This window comes from Centrocercus urophasianus, unplaced genomic scaffold (genome assembly GCF_019232065.1).
Source record: "Centrocercus urophasianus isolate 14NV4802_14NV808 unplaced genomic scaffold, USGS_Curo_1.0 seq_44, whole genome shotgun sequence".
Classification (NCBI taxonomy): Eukaryota; Metazoa; Chordata; class Aves; order Galliformes; family Phasianidae; genus Centrocercus; species Centrocercus urophasianus.
The window spans coordinates 707202-734032 of NW_024885022.1; the positions used below are offsets into that span (position 1 = coordinate 707202).

The window sequence follows — 26831 nt, forward strand, 5'->3', positions numbered from 1 at the left end:
TAAATCCTAATTAAAAAACAAACAAAACAATGAGGAAGAATATCTGACCTTATTCAATGGTGATCTGTTTCAGTACCACGGCACATGAGATATGCAGTAAACAAGTATTTCCCTCTCATAAAATCATAAAATCATTTGAGTTGGAAGAGAAACTTAAAGGTCGCATAGTCCAACTCCTTGTCAGTGAACAGGGACATGTACAGCTAGATTAGGTTCCTCAGAGCCCCAGCCTGACCATGAGTGTCTCCAGGGACAGGGCATCCACCACATCTCCAGTCAACCTGTTCCAGTGCCTCACAACCCCACTGTAAAAATCTTTTTCCTTATATCCAATCCAAATATCTGCTATCAGGTCTTTCTAGTGCCTTTTATTCTCCAAGCTGAACAAACTCAGCTCTCCCAGCTCCTATTATCACAGAAATAACAGATAACTCATGAAACCTTGAAGTTTCTGACATCTTTCTAGATGTCAGAAAGCCAGACATTGCTGTAAAAGCCTAGCTGAATCTCTCAGAAGGCAGATTTCCTGATCCAGATTCAAACCTCCTCCTATTTTCCCTGCTTGTGATGAGAACCACTGGTATTTTCATGAGTGTGTGCACTCAAGCAAGTAAGGAAGCATCATTGGTTCCCTTAAAATATTCTCCATTAAACATACCCTGGAAAAATTTCTTCCAGCCTAGCACAGAGCTTCCCAGCCACTGAAGCATAGGCAAAAGGCAACCTCCAGAGTATGCCACAGCTATATGCAAAAGGTACAGAGGTACTCAAGGCCAGGTCAAAGCTTCTCGTGACTTGCTGAACTCAGGAAAAAAAAAAGTCCACATTTCATAGTGCTTTTCGTGTTCTGAGAGAAAATAGAAGGCAGAGAGAGATGACTGAAAGCTAAAAATAAGATAGTGTTTTCCTAGCATCACTTTTCCTTGTGAGTAGTTCCTGCAAATGCTGGAGGGAAGTTATGTGACCCTGAATGAGAAAGGAGGCGGGCTTCACACTGTCAAACAGAGTTCTTGAAAATCCCTCTCTGCTTGGCCATGGTATGTGTTACGGAAAAAACCCACAACCAACAACTTGAGAAATCCTACATTACAACAGTTCATCAACTGCAACTGAGGCAAAACTCTAAGTGCATCACTAAAAATCTGTCTAAACAGAACTAAGAAACAAAAACTCTGACAATTAAAAATATCTCCTAAAATATCTTGCCCTCCACTAGTCTATTTGGATATATGGAGGAGTAACAAGAACAACAGTCTTGCTCCTGAAAGTAAAGTGGCTCCAGTGCACACCTCAGGTACATCTATTCAGATTCCCTCTATGATGAGGAAAACATTTTTGGGTAAGAGTGCAATGAGTATGCAGGTCTGGAAGAAGCTGTAAACACGTTTGTCTGGTGTTGCAGGAGAAATCTCCTTTTAGGCAGCAGAGCGACCTGTAAAGTGCAACATGCTGGTATAGCATTCTCTACACTGCTAACACTTTGTTTGTTTGTATATGGGGCAGCCCAACTTAATTATTTTAGAAGTCCTGATGATGTGAAACACAATATGATTTTATTACATGCTTCTACCACACCTAGATATACATAGGTAGCAGATAGAAGCAAATAGTCCTTTTTCAGCAACACAGCACTTTTATGCCTTAGTTACCATTTTTTAACACGCTTTACTCTCCAGAAGGGCAATCTGGGACCATGTAACAACATAAACAAGGAATTCAACAAAGCCAAACAAATTCTCTTTTCCCATAAGTAGCAGAAACATTTAGTTTAAGAAATTGTACTCTTCACTAACAATTACAGCACTTGGTTAGCCGCAGCTTCTGCTGCAAAACAGTGGTAACATTTAATGACCATAATCAATATTCTCACATGGGCAAGTATTTCTTACGTTTAAAACACTGTGGCATTAGAAACACCACTGCACTAGCTGTTTGTGTTTGTTGAGTTCATGTATGATGAATAATATCAATATGACCTAATGCTCAATCCAATCAAATTTCAGTTTTAAAATATACTGATTAGCATCTAGAATACTTGACACTGACAACACACATTGTTATAGTAGTAGAGTATAACGTAGATTAAATCCTCAGATAATGTAAATTTTTAGGCCTCTACACTGGATCATGCCACCGATTAGAAACAGTTTCTCGTAAAAAAAAAGCAGTTCTAATAATTATCAAATTATTCAGAAGGGCTCCTGCTTCTCAGCAGCGCTATTCAACGTGTATGGAAGACGGGGATCTACTGAGAAAAAAGCCTAGAAGCTATAATGTGAAGCAGCAAAATATCTTCTGTTTTATGCACCAGTTCTGACAATTAAAAGCAGCAGACAAGAGCCATGCAAAGAAGAGAAGCTGGTGACCTGTGCTTGATTCAAATCACAAGTGAAAAACAGCCTCAACTCAGTCCCCAGCTATTCATCAGCAGGAGAAAAAAGAAATAGTGCTAGATGTGTCAGAGCAAAGGACATGGTGTTGCAGAGCTGGGTGAAAAGATGAGGCTGACCACTAACTGCTTGTCCTCTCCTTGCCTCAAGCTCCTGTTCTCTGCTCTTTGCTTTTCAAGAGCACTAAATTTGACTTTAGATTTAAAATAAAATAAGCAAGAGTAATGGCCTGAATTCAATGGTCATAAGGAAAAGAAGCAGCTGATGCTTTGTTCTGTCTTCTTCCATCTGTTTGCATTTTTCAGTTCATCTGAGACATAAGACAGTCCAGAATTCCCCGGAGAGACACAGGAGCACAGTACCGGTTTCCAATCTGCACTGCTTTCCTGATGTCAGTTTAGATCAGCTTTGAGCTATTATTTAAAATAGGAGTGTGTACACGGCACACGTGATAAGAAGATTTCCTTGAAAAATCACTTTCCCATAACATAGCTCTGTTGGCTTTTACTGTCACCCTCTTGATTTCACTAAATATTAGGACAATCTCCTAAGTGTGAAGTGTCTTTCCACAGTAAATGAATATGAGGCACTGTCCCACATTCGTGCTTCACATTTTACCGTCCTCTCCGTAATGGGAATTGTCCGTAGTAGATCTGGGCAAAAATTCCCATTTTCTCCCAGTGCTGGCTGGAATTGGTTTGGTAAGAAAACTTGACTAATCAAATGCAGAGTAAGTACTTTTTTTCCCCTCTGTCACTCAACTTCTACTACCTCTTTGGTACACAGGGTGCACTGCAATGCAAGGGGTGAGCTGTGGGAGGAGCAAATGGAGATCTGAGCTCCATGACTGTCACTGACAGAATTATGACTATAATACCAGACACTGCTTTGAAAATCTAGCCCTAATTAGTGGCAGTGCTTCAGCTACAACCCTCACTCTATTAACAGAATTACCCATCTCTTGAGTGCAATGTCAATGAATGCACTTATCCTGTTAGCTCATTAAGCCACTGTGCTGGCACCATAGTGTTTTTCTATCAGGTGATTGCAAATCACACGCAGCCAGTTTCTCTATTAGCAGAGCCTAATTCCCTGCTGACTTCTCTGCAGTTGCCTTGTGTCCCCAAAGGATTATGACCACACACACATACTGCCTTCCCCCTCAGTTGTGGTCAGTCCTGTTCCAGCCTTGTAATGTAATGCTTTCTCAGTGCTATTCCCTAATTAAGGGGAGAATTTGCTTTTCTGGAAATACAACAATTGCCTTCTGAAAGCAGATAGCTCTTCTTGTCACAACTTGCAGGAGTGCTTACTGATTACTTCTTTTATTTCCAGGAGTCAGAAGTTTTTCACTTGAGAAGCTTCTCTCCTGGAAGCCTTAAAAAAAAGTTAGCAAGCAAACAGGTGAACATTTTTATTTTTTTCTTTCATTGAAAGTGCTACAAATTCTTTCAGCAGATTCTAGATAATGAACCCTGGAAGTTAAACAAAGTTACAGGACAAAGTTGCTGTTTAGTATTAGCAGTACTAATGTAAAGTCCTCTAGAAAGCCATTATCAACGTTTATTCCGGGACAGTCAATGTCAGGTCTCCAAACTGGCATGAAAATACTGCATACTCTCTATGTGAGTGGAAAGCTGTTTTAACATAACAAGAAGCTAGAAAAGGGATGTTATGAGCAACACTTTCAATTAAAAGAAAATCGAGGACAGAGGCAACAAATCAGAACTTTTCACAGAGTCCAGGATCTTTTTCTTCCTAAATTTTATTAGATTCAGCTTTTTCATTGTTTTAACAGTTCTGCCTAAAAAATGTCAGCTATCCTTTGGCAGCAGAGGAAAAGCTTTGATTAGAGACTTTGATCTTCCTACACTCTTTGAAATTCCATTTAAATAAATTCTTAGATTTTCAGATACTTGGGCAGTTGTATGAGTATGTGAGATAGGGTTTAATTTGTGCTTTCTGGGTTGAAGGCTGGATAACATCTGAGAGACAGTAATTTTTTCATGATACGAAGCAAACTTCTGGAGATGAGCTTTCTGCAGCACATCTCCCCAAGCACTCATTTTGGCTCTTTGTGCTGTTTGACACCAGAGGGCCTTTAAGCACTAACAAGTCTTTCAGTGAGTTCACAGCAGCCTAAAGGATGTCAGTAGTTTACACCCCGCTGTGAAAAATGTACTTTTACAGAAACAAAGGGCTCTTTCCTGCTATCCTTGACTCTGGTCTAGTACCTGGGAAGAAGGTTCCTTTAAGTTACTAAACAACTGGGTGCTCCCCAGAGCTTATCCAAAAGCAAAATAAAACAACAAAAGCCAAACAGAAAACTAAGAAAATCTGGGTTTAAGATCAGATTGACATCAAGCAGCATCTTAATGCAGAACAAGGTCATGTCTGTAAATTTAACAGGTCTGTACACAGTATTAATGTGCTTAAGCACTCTTACAGCAAATAACTGTATACAACATCCTCTGAGGAACAGCAAGCCCCTGTAACACTAAATAGTTGGGAGCTTCATTACTGACAAGCAAAACAAGACCTGTAAGCACTGTTTAGTTCCTGTAATTCCGCATAAAATTTGCTCCTTTAGTTTCTCAAGAAAGTCTTCTATTTGTACTGAGAGCTAAGAAAATAACATCTTTTCTTTTTGAACTAAGGAACAAGGAGGGTGATGAAGATGTAGGCATATATGGCGGAAATACCCTGAAATGAAATGCATCCAAATGTCTTTGCCATGTGGAAAACTACTTTAGAGTGCAGTCTGTGCTTCAAGGCAAGCTTTAGAATCTGTTTAGCTCTTCTAATGTAGTTTGGCTAGGACAAGAACATAGAATAGCAATGCTCACACATGTGGGACACACCTGGATCATTCAGCTGAGCTGTATTTGAAAGGCTCTATACATTAGCCTTGCTGTCAAGAAGTCTGGACAGGGGAATCTGGTCAATCATCCTTCAAGCCACAAAAAAGCAGCAGTGCATTGGACAATGCCCATTCTTCTGTACGAATGCCCCAAATAGCAATTCACTGTGAATACCATTATTTTCATAAGTGAATTACAGATTTTTACTTTCAGCCTTGGATACTTTAGGCAAAGTAGAAGCGACCACAGAGTTTAATAAAAAAAAAAGTATCTTCGCTACTTCAAATGTCCCTCAATCTTGCTGAATTACTAATAAAACATTTGCACATTTTTCAGTCATGATGGCACAGAAAGAATAAAGCTTAAAAGAAAAAAATCTTCTTTTACTGTATCTGAAGTTTCTTACTTAACATAGCCTCATTCAAGCTAAGTGTTTCTCCTATTGGGGAGATGTACCTTTTGGGAATACATCTGACCCAGTGGAAAGTGCCTGTACTGTTTCAGGAAACTCACGGTCTTCTCTTTTCTCATCGCCTTCCTTTTTGTATTTGGTTACTGCAGCTGAGCAGCCACTGTTTCGTTTTTCTTAGTTTGCTGCTTTGTATAGCAGCAAGCTTTAAAAAGTCAACAGCTCTCTGCAGTGAAGTGTGCTTGTGGGAATAGTGATTGTAATCAAACTCTCACAGATTATCTGACGTTGGAAGGCATTTCCTGAAGCCACCTGGCCCAACCCTTCAGTTAAAATGAGGACCACTCTAGAGAAGGTTAATCAGGGCACTGTATTTTCGGTCTGATCCTACAAATTCTTTAGGCAACCTGTCCTAATGGATGACTACTCTCACAAGGAAGAAAAAGTATTCCTGAAGTCTAATCAGTGTTTCCCGTGCCGCAATTTGTGCATATTGCCTGCTGTGTTTTCACCATGTCCAGCTGCTTCCCTACAGCTTCCCGTTGTAGTTAAAGGCACCACTAATATCCCACCTAAAACTTCTTAAGACTGCACAAATCCAGCTCTATCTCTGTTACTCTTCATACATAATGGCAATGACTAATCTGAAAGATAAAGAAAATAGGAGCCAAACTCATCCCAAACAAAAGCTATGGTGGGATGTTATGGCAAAGACATTTGGAGGAAGCAATGTTTGCAAATTCCAACCTCTGATAACAGCTGAGTTAAATACAGCAATTTGGGTACCGCAGCTTCATGAAGGATTTGCTGCATACTGGATGCAAAAGACTTTTGAATGTAAAATGATTAAATATGACAGAAGGGGAAAAGGGATGTCAGCTAAATGCAGAAGGGCTGTCACTGCAAAGAAATCATTAGCTACTGTATGTATAATGATATAATTATTGTAGATGTTAATAAGTAAATCACATCTTAACAGCAAGAGAGGTATTTTTTTGGTGCATGTGTCAGTTTTGATGAAGATCAGTGCAGAATTTGTCTCAAACACTTCAGTCAATCTTGGGAAATTACTCCTGCAGACCAAAGCAATGCAGAGGTTTGTACTTGTCTTGATTTCTGCTTGTAGAGAGTTAATTTTCTTCACAGTAGCTGGTATGGTGCTGTGTGATTTAGGATGGAAATAACTGGCTCTGTTACACAGAGCCAAGGAGGTTTCAGCTTCTCATGCTGCCCTGTCAGCAAGGGTGTACAAGGAGCTGGGAGGGGACAGAACTAGGCCAAAGGGAAAGTCCATACATAAGGCATCATGCTGATCTATAAAACTGGGGGAAGGTGGCTGAGGGGGCTGCCACTGCCTGGAGATGGTTGGGTAGTGGTGGGTGGTGCGTGGTGAGCACTGTATATCACTTGCTTTTTTCTTTTCTTCTTTTCTTCTCTTTTCTTCTTTCTTCTTTTTTCTTTTCTCCTTTTTTTTTTCCTTATTAAATCCTTCTTATCTCAACCCACAGATTATCATCCCCAGTCTGACTATGCGTGTCTGTGTGCAAGCAGCTGCCTGGTGCTGAGCTGCCCATCAGGTTAAACCACAGCACCACAGTGAAAAGGTGAGACTCTATAATAAAGAACTAGTGGCACCGCCAGACAAATCCAGTACTAGCCTTATGTATCCCTGCAAAGCACTGAACAATAGGAAATTCAAAATTGAGGAAAGCAATTTTTTTTTTCCTTGCAAGGCCCAATTAAAGAGCAAAATTTGTTGCTGCATGGAGACAAAAAGACCAAGAATTCAACAAGACTGAAAAAAAAGGGTCATGGATGGCTATCAGGAACAGCCATAATTACTATACTAAGTGGCAACAAAGATTTAAACAGGATGCTAAACCATGGCTTAAGAAACTGCTCACTAGGTCTGTCTGCATTACTGAATTACTATATGGAACTTTTTTTTGGTGCAGATTTGACTTGCATCTTTACACACCAAATGTGTGACTCTGTGATACACACCAAAGTGCAGCTGATCAGCCCAAAATTATTTCCCTGCTGCAATGACTTCCACTCATCACAAACCCATTTGGAACATGAAGTTTTCCAACAGCTAGTCCCCACGCCTATCCAGTGCACACCCAGAATGGGCAACTGTTGAACACATCATGGCCAGTAAAGTTAAGATGTGGACAGGTGGTCCTGTAATGGTACAAACAAAAACCAAAACACAGCTCTTTCTGTTCTATAACTCATCAATGAGTATTGCAGACATACCAAAATTGGCCTAGAGGATCTGGTGCCCACGTACTGCAGGATTCCTGTAACTTCCATGGCCCTGGGTGTTGGATGTTGGAGAATACTCAACCCTGTAGCATTCCTGTTCCTTCTTTCCCTCATTTTAAACTCTAAAAGATCAAAGCATACCAATGTCAACAGTCTTATACTGTGTTTATACGGCATGGATGTCACGGATTGAGAAAAACACTACGACTGCAAACCAGCACAGATGTGATTACACCAGTGCAGTGTGCCGAATAGTCACTGACCTTTTCATAATTTACTAAACTACAGAAGGAAGTAATACAGTGTGCAGACATTCACTATGGCTATTATGTGACCATAAGAAGAGATCCTGGAAAGTAAGTGGCTAGGAGGCACCAGACTGTATTGAACCCATTAACTAAGAAATGGCTTGTGTAATGACCTTCTAGGTCTGCTGAAATAAAATCACTCCAGTCCCCCAACTGTCACGCTTTTAATTCTTTTCATTACAGCTCTGTGCTGTACTGTAAGTCTGCTAATTAAACCACTCTATTTCCACGTGTAGAAGTTTGTACAGGATCAGATGCTCAGTAAGGTTTAAGCTCACCCAAGTGGCTTTTTTTTTTTTTTTTTTTAAACAACATGTGCAAGGAAACAAGGGCAACAGGGAGAGGCAAGAAGCTCAAAATGTGTGCAGCTGATCTTCAGAGTGAGGAGTGTGCCATGGCCAGTGATACATACGGATGGCTCACAAGCTCCACAATTAGTGCTGCTTAATTAGAGTCCACAATTAGAGTCCGCAAGAAGTTGACAACGTTTTAATGGCAGATAAGCAAGTGGCGTCTTTAACCCTGCCTTCTGTTCTGCTCCTGCTCTCCTCCGATTGCACAATGTCACATTCAGAGTAGCACAGTAGGAAAATGCTCAATAAATGAAATGATCATTTTGCTTAATAATTTAACAGATACTAGCTCTCTTAAGCAAGCTCTTCCCTGTTTAAATCCATGGCAGTGCACGAAGTGCCAAATAAAACACATTTTAAAATTACCAGGTGCTCAAGTATGCTAGCAATGGTAAAAGAAGACTAAAGGATGAGCACAAGGTACCCTGCAACTTCCACTTCTGATCACTCCTGTTATACTTCAGTGCACTGCACAGGGCAGGCATCTGAACTGCCTTGTCTGTCCTGGCACACAGTGTTTGATACTCTGGAGAATCCTCGGAGATACTCATGCTTAATGCAAATGATTTAGTGCAGAAAAAGCACCATGGGGTATCTTGGGCCCCTTTCCTTTTGTCTTTCAAATCACTTCTGATTTTTGGCACCAAATCTAAACTTATATTTGGTGCTTGAGTTTGAATTTTCATCTCTTCACTGGTGGTGATCCAATACACTACGCCTCATCTTTCATATGAAGAGATAGGAAATTAGAAAGAATACAAAATTTTAAATATACAAATGTGCTGGAAAACAGAGATATTCCTCCTGCTTCAGAACAATAAAAGAGAACAAACTTTCATGTTGTGATTTACAGTTGCTGCTCAGGAAATCAGTGCTGATGCTCACAAATAATATCATTGTTTGTCCCTCCTCTGCTCAGTTTGTTCTTGTTAGGCAATAAAATCTGAGCACATACCTCTCTCACAAGCGGTGTCAGTCTTTGATAACATAAATTGGTGGTAATAGCAGTTTGAACCACACTGAGCTGAAGAAGTAGATGTCAAGATAAGAGGAAAAAAGCCACAAGGCACACAGAACTGCATTGCTTATCACTTGTTTAGTTACGGACATATCTGAAATGTGTCCTAATACAAACACAGTTTGAAGTGACTCTACTTGCTTATTCTGTCCTGTTTCAAAAGTCTGCTGATTTGGAAGAAAAATCCTAAACTTTTCCTGTAAAAGCAATGGAATTTCAGCATTTGCTCCACACCTTTACTGAACCAGGACCATAATAGCCAGTATTATTGAAAAGTACTCAGAAGAGGCCTCAGTGCAAATGAGTTTTCTTAATATCCAACGAAAATCTCTTGACAACCATTCCAATTTAAACTGCGAGTAGAGGAAATAAAAGGAAGAGAAAGGTTATTATTTATAATGCAGTGACTATAGTTACACTGCAGTTAGAGAACAATTACACCCTGGTTACGCTTTCTGACTCCACTAATTCATAGAAATGCTATGCTCACTCCACGTCAGGGTAATTGCAGCATAAATACAATGGTCTTTATGTAGCCAGATCCTGAAAAAGTGGCTGTGTTACTGAGGTGGCAATAAGAAATAATTTGGATATGTCATTAACCTTCAAATCCTTTGAATCAGTGCTAATTAGGATATAGAAAATCATAACAAAAAATGTAATTACATTGAACTATGGGCTCAACTGTGCAACTATTAGAAGGCTGCTCGCGTGATTAAGTATGCTAGAACATAGCAGAATATTGCCAAATCAGGCTGTAAAACACTACCATGGTTTTATAATGAAACAAAACAGAAGGGAAAAAATGAATTCATGACATATTTCAGCGGTAACAAATGTGTTCAGGGTTGTTCTCACACTAAAAATAATTCTACTTGTATCTGTATAAAAAATTAAAAATAATCTATTTATTCTATAAAAATTAAAAATAATCTATTTGTATTTGTTAGAGTTCAAATTCTGCCTGGAAAATCTGTTCTCCAAACACCTGTTAATGAGCCATTGCCTCATGTAACAGCCAGCATATCTGTTTGGTGCTCTGTGCCCCAGTGCCCAATCCTAGAGTACAACTTTAGGTAGGTACTACAATATGAAGTCTTGACAACAATAGACTACTAATGAAAATCTTTCTGGACTGTTCCTAATTGTCTCCTTGTTCTCTTTTTTACTATCAGCTCTTCAGAACAATTCAAGACAAGTATAAATGGAGCACGCAAGCCAATCTTTCCTATACACACAGGAAAATCTTTCCCAATTCCCTTCTAAGAGATACTGCTACCTCTCATATGCCATTACAGCTACTTCCAGGCACCATGAAATTATTTTATATACAAGCGACCAAGTTGCTCCCTGCATATTTATGGAAAACCAATAACACACAGAGCTTCCTGTTAAGTTGCTTAAGTGATTTTGCTGTAAATTTAATTGTTCCTTTAAATCCAAAGACTTACGTTCTCATGCTATATTACATATTTAATGTTAGCCCACAGCTGTGGCAAAGTATGAGTACATAAGGTGGGAGGAATATGCACAGCATTGCCAGTACTGTGAATAAAAAAACATCAGAAGAAAACAAAAACATTAGCAGATATTTCCAATAGATCAGAAGCATACACAGATAACCTTCCCACAGTTTATGGATCAGCTGCTTTTTTCAGCATTATTCACCTTGGATCAATATAATATACTCTCTTACCATAGTTGCTTCTTAGCATACATATTCTGTTAGATCCTCTTTTACAATGGAAAGAGACTACCTTGGCAGAGAGCCCTTTGTTTTTCACTTCTGTAATCTACTCTGCCTTGCAAATGAGCAAGTATTGCCAGTTCCAATCATTTCCCCTGTTGCTTTGCCTTTAATTTTCCAGTTCTGCTTGACTCCATCTCCTTTATAGGAAATGAAGGTGTTGTATTCAGGGATAGACTGAATAAAGTGCTACACCTCACCTTGCATTCAAAGGCAGCTGCAACTGGGAGTACCTCTGCCTACTTCATAACTCAAGGTAATGGAAGAGGACTTTTTGCTCATTTCTAACAAGTACTGAGTCACCTAAGCAGACCCAAAACTTCCAGAAATGATGCTCCTGGTCCCAGAAATGATAAGCCTTTCAAAGTGCACCACTCACACTTGTTAAAGACGTACCTAGCTTGCATTCTTTGCTGATTAGTTGCAAAGAATTATGATTTTCAAACGCAAGATTAGCAGCCTGATTTTGTGTTTTCCATAATCTTTTGTTTTGGTTATAAACTGTAACTGCTGAGCAGTGCAGTAGCTGCTACAAGTTGCTGATACCTCTTCTGTTTCTTGAAGTATAATTATTTTTATTTATTTATTATTTATTTATAAATATTTATTTGTATTTATTATTATTTATAATTATTTTTAAACTCTCAAAATCAAACTGTAGGCCTTATTAGAGGTAATGATGCCCCAGAAACACAGATGATTTTAAAATTCACCTGTCACAGAATAAGGAACGAAGTAAAAAAGAACACACAGCTGGGATTTTAAATCCAGCCTCCAGAAAGGAGAGGTGGCTGCTCATACATGCAAACTTTTATAAAATCTCAGCTTGCAACACATCCATGAAAACAAGGCAGAACACTTCGTTATCAATCACTTCTTGGCAGCCCATGCTCTGACATGGCAGCACATAATGCAAACATTTACAGCAGGAAGTCCTTGGGAATGATCAGCCACCAACAAATGGCAGCAGCTTATCAAGCAGTGATTCCTGCTGTGGGAAACCCAGCTGAGGCAGCGTTTCCACATAAATACAACACAGAGAAGGTCTCTCCCAATTATTAGCTGCAATTTACAAAGCTTTCCCTCTGATGCTAAGTGCATTTGACGAGAGCCATCATGATCTATGAGACAAAAACGGTGGCATGAAAGCTCCAGAGATTTGATCAACTGTGATTATTTGCGTCTAATACAGCTAGTGAGCATTTCCAATTTCACAAAGACATTTGTCCTGAGGCTAAAACATCAATTCTGCACTTACTGTCTTTTAATTGTGATGTCTCCTATTTATCTTTTTAGGTGATAGACTCTTAGGGGAAAAGATTGTTCTTTTCATTCAATGCACCGTTCTTGTGCCTGCTTTATTTTACACCAGAAGAGCTGTGCTCGGGTTAAATCATTTCCATAGCCTCAGATTCCCCCCCTAGCAAGATGAATCTTTCCTATTGCTAGAATTAATTGCTGCAATTTGTATTATTTTTCTACAACAATATCTGATGTAAAGATGAATTAAAGGAGACGTTGTAAGTAACAGAAGAGAAGTAAACACAGGAATGTTCCAGATGCCAGAACAATGTTCTTTTCTACTAAGGAAGCTGTTTTGCTCACCTATACCATAGTAATGCTTACGCTTTACAAGTACAAACTACCATGTACAAACCTGCTTTATGGATGTCACTCATCCAGGTTGTTCCTTTCTGCCATGATTACAGGTGCTCCATTTACTGCTATCACCCCCAGGCCTTTGTATTGTCCTAAATTCACATTTAGCTTTCACCATGTCAGAATTGGTCAAAGCATACAGCTCTTGGTTCCCAGATATTCAAGCTTGATGATTCATAAGTGATAAAATGTGACAGGACTTTTCACTGACAAATGAACTGCAGGGCATCCTAATCAGCAGGCGAGCAGCTCTAATAACTGGGAGAGAGTGTAAGGAGACAAATTCAAATGGAGCAGAACATCCATAATATAAGAAAGGTGAGATGCTACTCAGCCTAAAGCAGTGTCTCACTATACAAAGATATCCAGCTAATAGCAACTTTTTTTTTCCCCCCTTTGGAAGCAAGTTTCCTTTCAACTGCCTGTTAAATATTGTTTCAGTATCATACGAACAAGAATGGCAACCACTTCTAGCCCCCAGCCTGACTGTTTCCAACTTCTTTTGTCTTTTCAGTTGCAACAAAGTACAGACAGACAGCATGGGATTTTCTGATGGTTGTGGCAGTGCTTTTAAATCATGGTGTTAGGATCCTGCTGGTTGTTCTGCCTGCAAGGCTCGCTGGCAGGACTGGAATCACACCGAGTGGCCACCCTGCCAGCTGCTGCCCAAATCAAGGTAGGTGCCTTGCACCTGCAGCCTCAAGCAGAACCCGCCTGGGTGGCTGCAATGCAGGTGGGTCTGTGGTCTCAGGGAAAGTGCTGTCCCCAGAACGTCACCTGTTCCTACATGCTGCCTCCCACAGGACACCTGTTTCTGATCTTTTTCCCAAGCTGTGCCAAATGAGGTTTGTTTCAAGCATACAAAGCCTTGTTCCCTCTGCCCCTCTATTGAAAGCTGAGCTTCAGGGTGAATTTGTGATGCCATTTCTACGTTGGTAAAACTTCCCTCCTTCTAGGTAATGAGCTTTAAAAAAAACCATCAGTGCCTACACCCACAAAAAGATCTCTGCTGAGATTCTCTCCCTGCTAAGCTATTATTTCTGACAAAACACTAAAGTCCCACAGTCACTACTAAAACTCATGCTGATTGCAGAGGGCAAATTTCCAGGTGCAGCCCAGAGGATCCCCTCTTTGAGCTGAAAATACGTGTAAGAACCTGCTCCAGGATCTGAAGAGTCCCTGCTCTGCAGCCAGGCCTCGCCAGCTTGAGGAGCAGAGCTTCAGCTGGTGCTGTGAGCAATGCTGTGCGTGGGACCCCGGGGGCAGTGCTCAGAACCACTGGAGCAGTGAAAGCAACTGAGGGATGCGATGCATCCAGTTTGATCACGGAGAGCCCAGGATGTCAGATCTCACTGATCACACCGAGGAACAGGAGAAACAAGCAATCTATCACTCACTGCTCAGCCGTGCTTAGCTTATGAATTCAAGAAACAGAAGAGAATTGGCTGCCCTTCAGTATACTTTCTTGCAGAGTGACTGCAAAGGGATGGGGAGGGGCTCAGTGACAGGGATAAGGGAAGCTGTGCTCTCTAGCGCGTAGTGAATGAGCATAGCAAAGTACAAACCAGAAGAGCTGCTACTTCTTTAGGGAAAGAACTTTCTGATAATTTCCCCAAGCTGTTATTTGGAAAAAATATGTTTTAAAACAGGTAGAGCAGGTTATTTTGTGATTTCTTTAACCTCTGCTATTTGCGAAATCATAGTCAAAGGTGAGTGCCTATATGTAGTTACATTTCTATGTATAATGACCAGTGTTTCAGTCCCAGGGTCAGCCTGTGCAGAGACACATCAAAGCCCTGAAAAAAGGATGGGGCTGAGCAAATCCCTTCTTCTCTTCATTTATTCAGTTAGGATAAAAGCATTTTCCAATGGTGCAGGATGCTGTCAAACTTCCAGATACTTTAGTAATGAGGGCTGCACATGCACTGTAGAGAGCCAGATGAGGAAAGTCATCTGATGATGTCAGCTGGGACCAGAATCTGAAGGATGACACTTAGCTGAAAGCCTTCACACATTCAAGAATCAGCCCATTATTTTCTCTACAGTCATACAGTGCTTTTCACATCTATGGCTTGAATTTTTCATAGAGCAGGGTCACCCAGGTTAATATTGCATAATCTCGGTTGCTGTTCCTTCTTTTCGTTTTCACTGCTTCATATTTGCCTTTCAATGAACCAAGTATTTATGTCATACAGCAAACAATGAAGAGAAAATAACAGAGAAAGCAATGATGCATCTGCAACATTGCTGGCCTCTTTGATCTGACAAAGACAGAATAGCCTGCAACCCAGAAGGGCAGGATAAATCAGAGGAAGATGTGAAGAGAATGCTACTCCCAAGGACAATGGTTTGACCTTCACATAGAACACTTTCTTTATAACACAAACCCTCTTCAGCTGAAAGTGAATGATGTTTCACTTTCATGTATGTGAATTTCACACTGTCATGTATGTGAATTTTATTTCACATACATGAGCAAAGACCTCAACTGAAGAAGTTGAGGAGATTACATGTCTGCTCAGCACGAAGTGCAGATCATCTGACATTCTTCTATTAACTTAAACATACTGCCAATAGTTAATAAAGAAACACTAACTCTTCCACACTAAACCTGACAAATTTACTTACATGGTTCAAACTCAGGTCCGAGAAACAGATGTGAATAATGAAAAATAAATATCCTAATCTCTCAGCCTACTGGTATTTATTGCCTTGTTTGGTTGGCTGGGTTTCAGGGAAGACTGGGACTGAATCAGTCACGTAGATGGTCACCCATAAAATGATGGCAATCAGAAAATAAATGGCAAGACCTGAGTTAATAAAACACTGCGCGCCACAAACTAAATTACTTTTCACATCCCACAGAAAAGATGATGTCCAAGGGCATGTCATGTTGTTCCTCTGTAGACAGCTGAAAGGAATTCTCCAGGATCCAGAAATGGTGAATGGACTCATTCTGAGCATGTGAGAAATGAGTACCAATACACGAATACCTTTCATTAGTACTGGACACATCAACCCCTAGTCAGCATCTGGTTTCCAGCTGTTGTTTGCATCAGAAGAAGGTAAACAACAAAAAGTCTCTACCTGCATCAAGGGAGGAAAAATGTAATCCTTCCCGACCCAGATGCAATCAGTCAACTTATAGCAAGTAAGACTTTTTGGTATTTCTAGAGTTATCAACTTGGGACCATTTCAAAAAAAACACAACCCAACACCAAATAAATCCATACCAACCAACTAACAAGAGAAACCCCCGCCTCCCCCAAACTTTTAAAAGTTAAGCTTCAGGAATGTTCACTGAAACTATGTGTAAGATTGACCTTTCCTTAGCTCAGCTTCCAGAGTAAACAACATCAAGACCCATCTTTCTCTAATGCTAGTTGGACTAAAATTCCTTAGCTCAGTCAGGTCTCTGCAAAGATGAGTCTGGCAGGCAGTGAAAGTCTGTCAACAAGGCCAGATAATCTCTGGAGGTCAGCAAGTCTCTCTTCTAAAAAATGCTCACTCTCAAGGCCACCGAATTTTCAAACACAAGACAAGGTACGTAGCTTCTTAGAGCCAAGTGAGCTACAGAGCTTTGCTAAGCTCCAGCAAATCAAAATTGCTCACAGTGAAGCCTCGGCCTGTCAAAAATGATCTTCAGCACTTTAGTAGATCAGGGTCTGAATGCTCACTTCTTGTCACTGATGCTGGCTCAGAGGAAGTGCCATGAAAACGTTCAATGCCATGGTTTTGTAAAATGCACCTAAGAAAATTGCACTTTTTTTCCTCAGCATTTATAATCCATTGGAGGTTTTAATCAAGTCTCACAGCACTCAGCAGACAGAAGACAACAAAAAGCTAGGACATGGGACTGACCCCAGATCACAGAGGTTATCTGTGACAGTTTGAGAGCAGAGTCTCTGTTCTTTTGGCTTATAAATACACATTTAAACTGAAAGAATACTCATTCCTCTGTTTCACGGTGCACTTAAGAAGCAAATACTCTCTTTTATTTTCATACATTACTACATAAAATTGGCAAGGAAAGCAAAGCACAGAATATTGCTAATAGGGAAGATAAAGAGAAACAAATAAAACGTTAGCATAACTTACGGGAGCTGCGTTGTTTTTCACCGTGACACTTGGAGTTGTGGCTCGTAGTGCCCCACTCACACCGTGATAGTATTTGAAGCATATCTTTGTTTCAGCTGAAAAAGATAATTATTTTGGATCAGAAAAATTGCAGAAGTTGTACAATTGGTTGCAGCAGATAGGCAGGTTCGCTCAAAAGGCTGGCAAGTGGCTGAACTGTGAGTGGTTCATCTCTGACTGGTAGGCACAACAGCATCCCTCCTGACTCTGATCTGCTTTACCAGAGTGACATTTACAATTCTATTCCTATCACCTGAAACAGTTTAAATCTCTACATAACCACCTGTTAAGACAGTCAGACTTCAGAATGCATGATCAGAAACCTTAGCTATGGTAGGAAGAAAAAAAGTAGGGATAAAGAAATCCTGGCTGTTCAGATATACCAAACACGAGCACAGGAAGTGAGAAACCTCGTAAGACAACACGACTGCATAATTGATCACTGACAGGTTTCACCGAGTCTATTTGTTTTGGTCTTGGTTAGAGCAAGGACATATATCTACACAGATTGTCTGCTCTGATAGTTACTACAGAAAAACATTTTTCATAAACAGTGTAGCCTCACAAGACTTCACCTTAATTGTATTTCCACTGATCTAGAAATATGTGGATTAGGTGAGAAACACAAACAAGACCATGATCTTGGACTTACGGCATTGCTTTTGCCAAATAGTCAGACAAATACATCAAGTAAAATCCTTTTCAGTAACTGTATCAAGGCACAGAAGAAGTGAAATCACCTTCTTGTTCAGGAAGGGTATTTTCAGCCAGGTTCTCTGTTAGACCCTAACTATCAATAAATATCACTTGCTAGGATTCTAATCCAAGCCCCTAACTCCCCTGGACTGAGTGACCTGCCAAAGCAACCCTGGCTTCCTATCTGTCTAAAGACTTGAACTTTCCTTCAGAGCAAACTAGGATGTGAACTGGGTTTCTATGAACCCACACACAATGAGAACACAGCAGGTATGTAACAGATACAAATGTGGCATCTGAAAGATGCCTGCTTAAAGAACACAGCATTAACATCTTGCAGTTTGAACGGGGGGAAATGGAAACCTTCAGCAGCTACACAATGCATAGAATCACAGAGTAGCTTGGGTTGGAAGAGCCCTTAAGGACCATCCAGTTCCAACCTCTCTGCTATGGGCAGAGCAACGAGATTGCTCAGTTGCCAGCAACTAGATAAGGTTGCCCAGGATCCCCTCCAACTTGGCCTTGAATGCCTCCAGCAATGGAGCACCCGCAGCTTTTCTGGGCAACCTGTTCCTGTGCCTCACTACCCTCTGAATAAAAAAATTGCCACTAAATCTAATCTCAGTCTTCCCTCTACTGTGTTATTACTATCTACCCATATGGAAAGTCTGTCTCTCATGATTTTAAGCTCCAAGTACTGGAAGGCCACAATGAAGTCTTCCAAGAGCCTTCCCTTCTCCAAGCTGGATAAGCTGAGTTCCCTTGGCCTTTATTTGTAGAAGAGGTGCTCCAGCCCTCTGATCATCTTTGTGGCCACCCTTATGCATCTGAAGGTGCTTTTCATTATCAGGTTCTCCTGGACACAACCGTCCATGGAATGCCAACAAAGCTCACTGTAATTATGGTCTCTACATAAGAAAATGATAAAGGAATGCCACTGTTTTAATAGACAAGTCACACTGGTGTGAGAAATGATTATGCAAGGTGAACAGCGGGGGCCCTGACCACAGATTACATTGCTGTGACTGTTCCAGGTAGATCCAAAAAATAACTGTGATTAGGGGCCTGGAGCACATTCCTTAAGGGGACAGCCTGGAGAAGACTGAGGTACACTACATTAATGCTTATAAATATCTAAATGGTGGGTGTCAAGAGAATGGGGTCACGTGCTTTTTGGTGGTGCCCAGTGACAAAACAAGGGGCAACAGGCACAGACTGCAACACTGGAAGTTCCATATGAACACAAGGAAAAAATTATTTACTGTGAGAGTGACAGAGCACTGGAACTGCTCAGGGAAACTGTGAAGTCTCCTTCTCTGGAGACAGACAAAACCTATGTGAACAGTTTCCTGTGCAACCTACTGTAGGGAACCCGCTTTAGCAGGGGAGTTGGATTACATGATTTCCAGAGGTCCATTCCAACCTCTGTGACTCAACCAGAGAGCCACTACAGTGCATACACCACCGAATTTTCCAAACCCACAGCCCAGGACAACCAGACAGACATTTCTGCTCCCCCACTGAATTCATACATGCATCTGCCACTACAGACAGATGCCTGTTCAGCCTGTTTATTTTGTGGCACTTCACAAAAAACGCAGAACAGGATGCAGAGCTCCACAGCCCCTCCACACAAGGATCCAAGGCCCATCCTGGGGTTTGACCACAACTTGAAGGAAGTTCTGCAAATTCTAGAGAACCACTTCAGGTGACCACGTGCACAGCTGCACCCAGGGGAGCAGTAGCTTTAACTGGACAGTTTTTGCAGCTCTGATGGTTAAAGACCTCCTGGTATCATCCATCACCCCGGTTAAAGAAACGGAAGTGCAGCTGATAGCAGAGCTGAGCCAAGTGATACCTTGGTGGCACCTAGAAGCAGCAGTTGTTTCCTTTTGCAGCAAAAAAGCTAGATGAGGTGGTGGAATTGAAAAACTGCAAGTCCAGATTGAATTCTCATGTTGCAATTTTCTTTACGGAACTTTGAACAGCTCTGCAGCTAAACCCTTTATTCACTGAGCTGACAGAAAAAGTTGATGATAACACAATAGCTAAAATACACAATTCTCACCAATTATTCAAATCTTAATTTTCGTCTCCCCTGGAGATTTTTAGCTACAGCCTGTGTGGAACAATGGGAGCTAAAATACAGATAAACTTTTTTTTTTTTTTTTTAATTAACTCATGCAGTTAATAAAGTATAACTTCTGGTAGTAGACTTTATGAAAATGTTCAGACCTCACAGCAAGAAACTTCACTGAAGGTTGACAAGTAGGAAATCAGTTACTTTGTACACGGGGACACGAGGGTTTAAAATTACCTATATAATTAAATGAAAAGTACTACAGCACGAGAGCAGAAGGAGTGAATGTATTTTTCTGTAGGCACTCTGGATTTTGATATTACTTTCAAGGACAAAGGTTTACTAAGATAACTGAATATGCATTTAGAAAGAACCTCTGTGTGTACTGAAGGTTCCTTTCTTCTGAGTTTCACACAATTACAATTGATAATTTAATTTTCGATCAATTCATCCAAGTACAGCTGCAAACTAGAAAGAAAGCAGCCTAGAGAGATGCAAGGTTCATGTCCAATTCAAAATGGGGCAGAGGAGGAGTTACTCATCAGGCAACAATTGTCACAGTGGTTAACAATTGTGACAAGGGCCAGCTTGAATGGAAGTCTTATGGAGATACCTAAGGTTGAGAAATTGCTCTGGAAGCATCAAAGGAACAATGTTTTCTTTCTTTCTAATTTTTTTTTGGACTTTTTCCCAGATCGGTTTCAAATTGAAAACATTACAAAAATGGCTATTCTTACTGTATTCCAAGCTATTCTTTTTGGCTTCTTTATAAAATTTTAACAAGTACATCTTGCAAAATTACAAATGACATCTTTATGCACAAAAATGTCACCTTAACTTTTTGGGGTTTGTTTGGTTTTTTGTTTGTTTGTTTGTTTGTTTTGCTGGGAGCCATTTTTTCCTAATAACGTGATTGGTGCCTCCATTTTCACTTCAGTGGTGTCCTAACATTTTAATCCACATGAAGATTTTTCTTGTTTTTCTGAATCACCTCGGAAGGATACACTTGCAAAATAAACACAGACATTCACTGGCCTGGTACCCCTGCAGATGAACAGAAAGCATCTGAAGCACAGGCAAGACAGTGATCTAAATTAACCTGAATATTATCCAACATTGGCATTAGAACATGATAAGCAATAAGTAAGGTTGTTTGCACTGTAGTCTTGTAGATGAGCTTGCTCTGGAACAAAGACGGTCGTTTAACTCTGTCCTGTTGTTCTACACATGCTACACTGCAAGGTGCAGTGGTGTCGTCTGGTTAATTCCAGTACAAATGAAGATGTGCCATTGCTATTTTCATATCGGTAATTATGAATAGTAGCTCACTGGATCGGGTAATGAAGTTATTATGTTAAAATCATGAAGTAACGAAGTTAGATTCCCCTCTCAATTAGCATAAATGGCATTTAGACTGGCAAAACTTCCAAGTGATGAGATATTTAAAGACACTCAGAAATACTTGTGATAATTACCAAACTACTTGCCAAGAACAAAACAATCAGGAATTCCCTATACACCAGGCTTGGTATCTCCATTACATAAATAAAACAGTCCCCAGCTGCATGCTCAGGTCCACATGTAACTCTCATGGGTGCAGAAAACACAGCTGCCCAAAATCAAGGCCACCAAGACAGAGACGTGAACCCCACAGAAAAAGACATTTCTATTTCGCTCCTTGCACTCTACGGGCAGCAGCCTTCCATAGGTGGGTGCTCCTGGGGATGAGCCAGGTCATAGCTTAGCCCAGACACTACAGAGATCGCTTCTTGTTCACAGCACAGCTTTGACCAGTCTGAGTTGTGCCAGAGGACTCCTCTGCCATCGACTCTCCTCTCCCCTCTCAGGAAAAATATCCGGTCTGCAGAAAATTATTTCTCTATGGAAGGCCTGAATTATCTCAGTTACCAAATCAGTTTTGTGAATTAACAACAAAATTAATTACCAGCTGAACATTACTCTTCTGAGCTATATTCTATGCTGCTGTCAGTATCATCCAGCAGTTGGAAACAATGCACTAGCTATTAAACTGAAGCAAGAGGAGATAAAAGCTAGCAGGGGCTCCTAATGAACTTCAGATGGAGATACTGAAGGTTGAAGGCTTCTAACAGGTTTACTAGCACCCATCGTCCACCCATTCTTGTTTCCTGTCAGTATTATTCCTGTTGGTTCATGTGATTTGCATTAAGGCAGTTCAATTCCTCCAATGCTCTACTGTTTTCAAAATTGGCCTAAATCTCTTCTGTTTTTCAAAATTCACATATATATATTTATAACTCTCTGTTCCTCACTAGGGCTTAACTTGCACTAAACACTGACTTAAGTCTCTCACATATAACAAGAAGCACTGCCAAGATGAAGCAGTTTCCCTTGTTACACTGAAAAAAAACAAAAACAAAAAACCCAACACACATATGCATAAAAAAACAAACAAACAAACAAACAAAAACAAAACAAAACAAACAAAAAAAAAAACCTCCAAAACACAAATAAAAAATCCATCTAAAAATCCCCCATATCCTAATTGGTGTTTTAAGGAAAATTTGAACACTATTCTTTGGGGAGGCAGGAGGCATCAACATGCTTTATCAGTTGGTGTTTGATAGGAGTGTGTGTTACTCGAGGCATTTCCACAATCTGGTTGTAATTTCCTCCCGTGGCTCTTTTTGTTGGCATTAGCTAAGAATTTCTGAACACGTCTGTCAGGGACGCAACGTCAGTCTTCAAAATTTTGTGTCTTTTACGATCAGTTCCATCTATTACTAAAAGAGCTGCTGTTGCTCTTTTGGCCAAACTTTGTACATGAAAAATGAGAGGTGTCAAAATTCAGTAATGAAAAGGTAGCTGCCCAGGGTTGTGCGCGGGAACTGAGCAAATCACATCAGAGAGGGAGGGAGCAATTAACTTACGAGACATAAGGATTCACAAAGATTTCCTCCAAAAAGATCCAGAAGGAAAGTAAATGAATGGATGATATTGTAATCAGATCACTCAGAGACCGTCTTTCATTACAGTGGGCCACAGCAGTCTCCAAAGCAAAGAATGGGAGTCAGGGAGTCTCTGCAGAACTGGGACTGAATGCAGCAGGGAAGCTAAGAGTGGCAGATGGAAATAAAAAGAAGGAATTACAATGGGAAGTCAAAACAGCCATTAGAGGCACATCAGTAGCTACCTGAAACCCAGAGCTCAAGAGCAGGTCCTTTGTACCTGCAGCATCAATACTCCTCATTGCTAACTTCTGCCAGATGTGCCTGTTGTTGCTCCATGCAAACAACTTGCTTGGGAAATTCGCTTCCACAACTGCTTATTCCTCATCCTATACCAGAAAGTCTATATACTATACCAGAAAGTCTGCCCATTCCAGGAACTGTCTGTCTGATACGTGATAGTGACACTAATGCCTTCAGGCTGTTCCACTTCTATTTCCTTAAGCTCGAAGCTGCTCATAGTAGGTGTTTAGTAGTAGAGCCTCCTATGGGATTCTGTAAAGTCCCTCAGTGTTTGGTTTAGACACCAACAGTTTTAAACCCAGCAAGGCCTAAACATGAATCACATAGAATCATAGAATGGCTTGGGTTGGAAGGGACCTCAGGGATCATCAAATTCCAATCCTCCTGCCACATGCAAGGTTGCCTATCACAAGAACTAGTAAACATCAGTTTGCCCAGAGCTCCATCCAGCCTGGCCTTGAACACCTCCAGGAACGGGGCATCCACAACCTGTCTGGGCAGCCTGTTCCAGCACCTCACCACTCTCTCAGTAAAAAACTTCTACCTGACATCCAATCTAAACCTCCCTTCTTTTCGTTTTAAACCATTCTCTCTTGTCCTATCACTATCTACCCTTGTAAAAAGTTAATTTCTCTCACGTTTATATTTTCCTTAATCCCAGCTGCAGAATCTTTTCCAATTTTCTGACAACTTTTTTCCTGTCCTGGTCTAAAGCAGACATGTGCACAAGCACATTTTAACACAGACTCCCACAATACTTTCTTTTTTTTCTCAAGAACTGCAGGATACCAGATTTTAAAATCTCAACTTGAAGATTATTGTAGTGCTATCGCTCAGAAAAAGAAAAAGGCATCTGCAGATAAGTTTAACCAGTACACGCTGACAATTTCAGGTAAAAATATCTGCAAGGAAACCATAAGATCTGAAAATCAAGTAGTATAACCCCAGAAAACTTATCAAGATCAAATTTCAGCCAAAATATCCAAACTTACTGAGATGAAGCAATGCAGAGATAGAACATTTGAATATCCTTAACTCTGCAACAATGCAAGATATATTACTTGAGTAGTAACAGAAATATTTGAAAACCAGATCAGATTAGCTGAATTTTGCTTCATCTTCCGAGTTTTCCTTCTTGGTTTTGCCACAGACTTTTTTCTTCACAAGAATGCACATTCACGGCTTGTAGCAAGAAAGCTGGTTATCATATATTTGTCACTAATTCTTTGTTTTGTTATTTGCAATCTGTAGGTACTCTCTATTACTGACTTTCACTTCTGTTTCCTCTGCTTGACAATTCCACTTAGCAGCTGCCTGCTTCCAAGAACCAGAGTCACACCGTAAATCAGTACTCTACAGTATCTAATGGGTAACAATAAATTCCTCACAGTCAGTGGCACAGTGTCTTCTGTCCCAGCTTCCCTTGTTTGTGCCTCCAGAGTTGCAGGCTCCACGCTACATTGATTTTGCATCCAGCCATGTACAATCTGCCCCTATTACTATGCAGTTCACATGAAGTGATACAAGTCTGTGATTAACTGCTGGTACTTTTTCAGGTGCAGACTCCAAAGCACGAGACAGTAAAGCCATACCATTTTTACTACCTGCCTCTCATCATGCACACAGAGGTAACCAGGAGTTCCTATTGCAGGAGAAATATAACAAAGTGGTTTTGTGAAGAGCCCTTAAATCTCATTTCAGTAGAATATTGCTTATGTACTTGACTCATAAAAACTGCCTTTTTGGCAAGACTCACTAATAAAAAATGCTAGTGTCTGGACTAGATGCGTGTCTGTACATTAATTGCCAGCACTTGCATACATTTCTTTGCATAAGCAGGGCTCCTAGCATTGCTAATTACTGAAGTTGGTTGACATGTTCCATTATAAGCCATGTCTTCAGGTGCCTGTATGTTTATCAAATATGCATACATGTAAATTTAGCATGCTGGATATCTGCCTCAGATATACAGAGATGCACGCCAAGAAAATTTCATGCAGAAATTTGTAGCAGCGAGGTTAAGGTTATTTTTACTCATTAAAGATTTCTGATTATCTTTCTTTTCAATCCCCATATTAATTTGGTGCAGTAATGAGTTTACTGAGCATTTATCTTTTAGTATTCATATAAAGCTACATTAGAGATCAATAACCTCTCCAAAAAAACTGCCTCTCCAAAAAATTTGGTTTGAGACATCTTTGGTCTCACAACCTAAATGCCCAGCAAATCTTTTCTGCGCTGAATATGTTGCAGACTGATGCTAAGGCACTTTTTCTGCAATGCAGATCTAAGTTCTTTCTGGCTGTGCTCTGTCTGGGTGTCTCTCCTGCATGCAGGAAGAATCTTGCTGAGTATGTATGAAGAATCTTGCTGTGCCAAGTACTACACATGAGGAAAACACAAACTCACTGCAGAAGTGGCTGCATTGAAGGAAGAGATGAAGGTAGCAGGGAGGACTAGAAGTGTGGGTGGGAAAGAAGGAATCAGGACAAATCAGGTTTGGGAAGCAAGGAAAATAAAACTCTGCTTTGTAGTGATCATAGGCTCGAATGGAGCAGGAGCTTGAGAGAGCAGGTAGCAGAGCAGTTTCACAGGGAACTGGCAATGGGATTTACTGTCAGTTGGCTGGCTCACATACTGTCTGGGTGGGAAGAGGTTAGAATGCATTAGAATTCTACAGCCATCCAGCAGCCCTTGTGGAAGCCTACTTCACCATGATCAAGTGCCACCAAAGTCCTGCTCAGGCTGGCATTCAGAGCAACTACTGAAGTCAAGGCAGGGCAGAGCAAGGCAAAGCTTCCTCAGCTCCCTGTCACAGGAAAGGTCAGTAGCAGAATGGCACTGCTAAGTCACAGCAGCTGAAGATGCAGAATGCTTTTACTAAAAAGGTGTTCTAGCCTTTGTACAGCTAGGAAAAGAATCTGAGGTTTGCACAGGTGCATATTCTCAGACTATCACTAACTTCACAAGTTTTACTGCATGGCACAGTTTTGGATTGAAATCTGGCTTGCTCAGGCTGCTCACATTCTTAAAGATTATCATTTCTTCCTAAAATCCTTCTCTGAAGTATGAGATCAAGAGGAAAAAAATACATAAAGAAGGACACAGTTTTACCATTCCCAGTAGAGTCATATGTCATCTCATCCCATTGCAACCAACAAATAATTTGCTCCATACTCATAAAGACAGAAGGACCCAGCCCAGAATTTTATATGATTGTTATGCACAGATTATATTATATTATTTACAGATAAACCCAGCAGTGCTATCTTATCTGCTCTGGCTTTGGTGGACTGGTGTACGGAAAGGACTGATAGGCACCAACCTGAGTGAATGAGCTGGGCTGTAACAAGTTACCTGCATTTCATCCAGGGAGAGAAAAGCTATTTCAGAGAGACGTTTGCAAACAGCAGATTTTATGAGCTGCACTAACACTGAGACTTTAATGAAATTCTGGAGCCTACAGGCATACAATGTTTTTATGTAAATCAGCTTAACTGCGAGTTGTTCACCATCAGCATTTGCAAGTGAGCAACATATTCGAGAAAAACTTGCAATCCTCAAAGCATTTTTATCTGAGTGGTAGTTGAGTCCATAATAACTAGAAACCAAGATCTTAAGGTACTAACTGCAGGCAAAATAAAATACATGGTTACCTATTTATGACTGAGATTA

General features: G+C 40.5%; 1 protein-coding gene across 6 annotated transcripts in view; it reads right to left on the bottom strand.

Moving 5' to 3' along the window:
- HECW1 (HECT, C2 and WW domain containing E3 ubiquitin protein ligase 1) overlaps nucleotides 1-26831 on the bottom strand; it is a 232883-nt gene that overhangs the window by 92179 nt on the left and 113873 nt on the right. For all 6 annotated transcript variants that reach the window (XM_042834238.1, XM_042834235.1, XM_042834240.1 and 3 more), the window contains one exon: nucleotides 17112-17206. In XM_042834238.1, the coding sequence (XP_042690172.1) occupies nucleotides 17112-17206 (95 nt within the window). The remainder of the gene's footprint in view (nucleotides 1-17111; nucleotides 17207-26831) is intronic.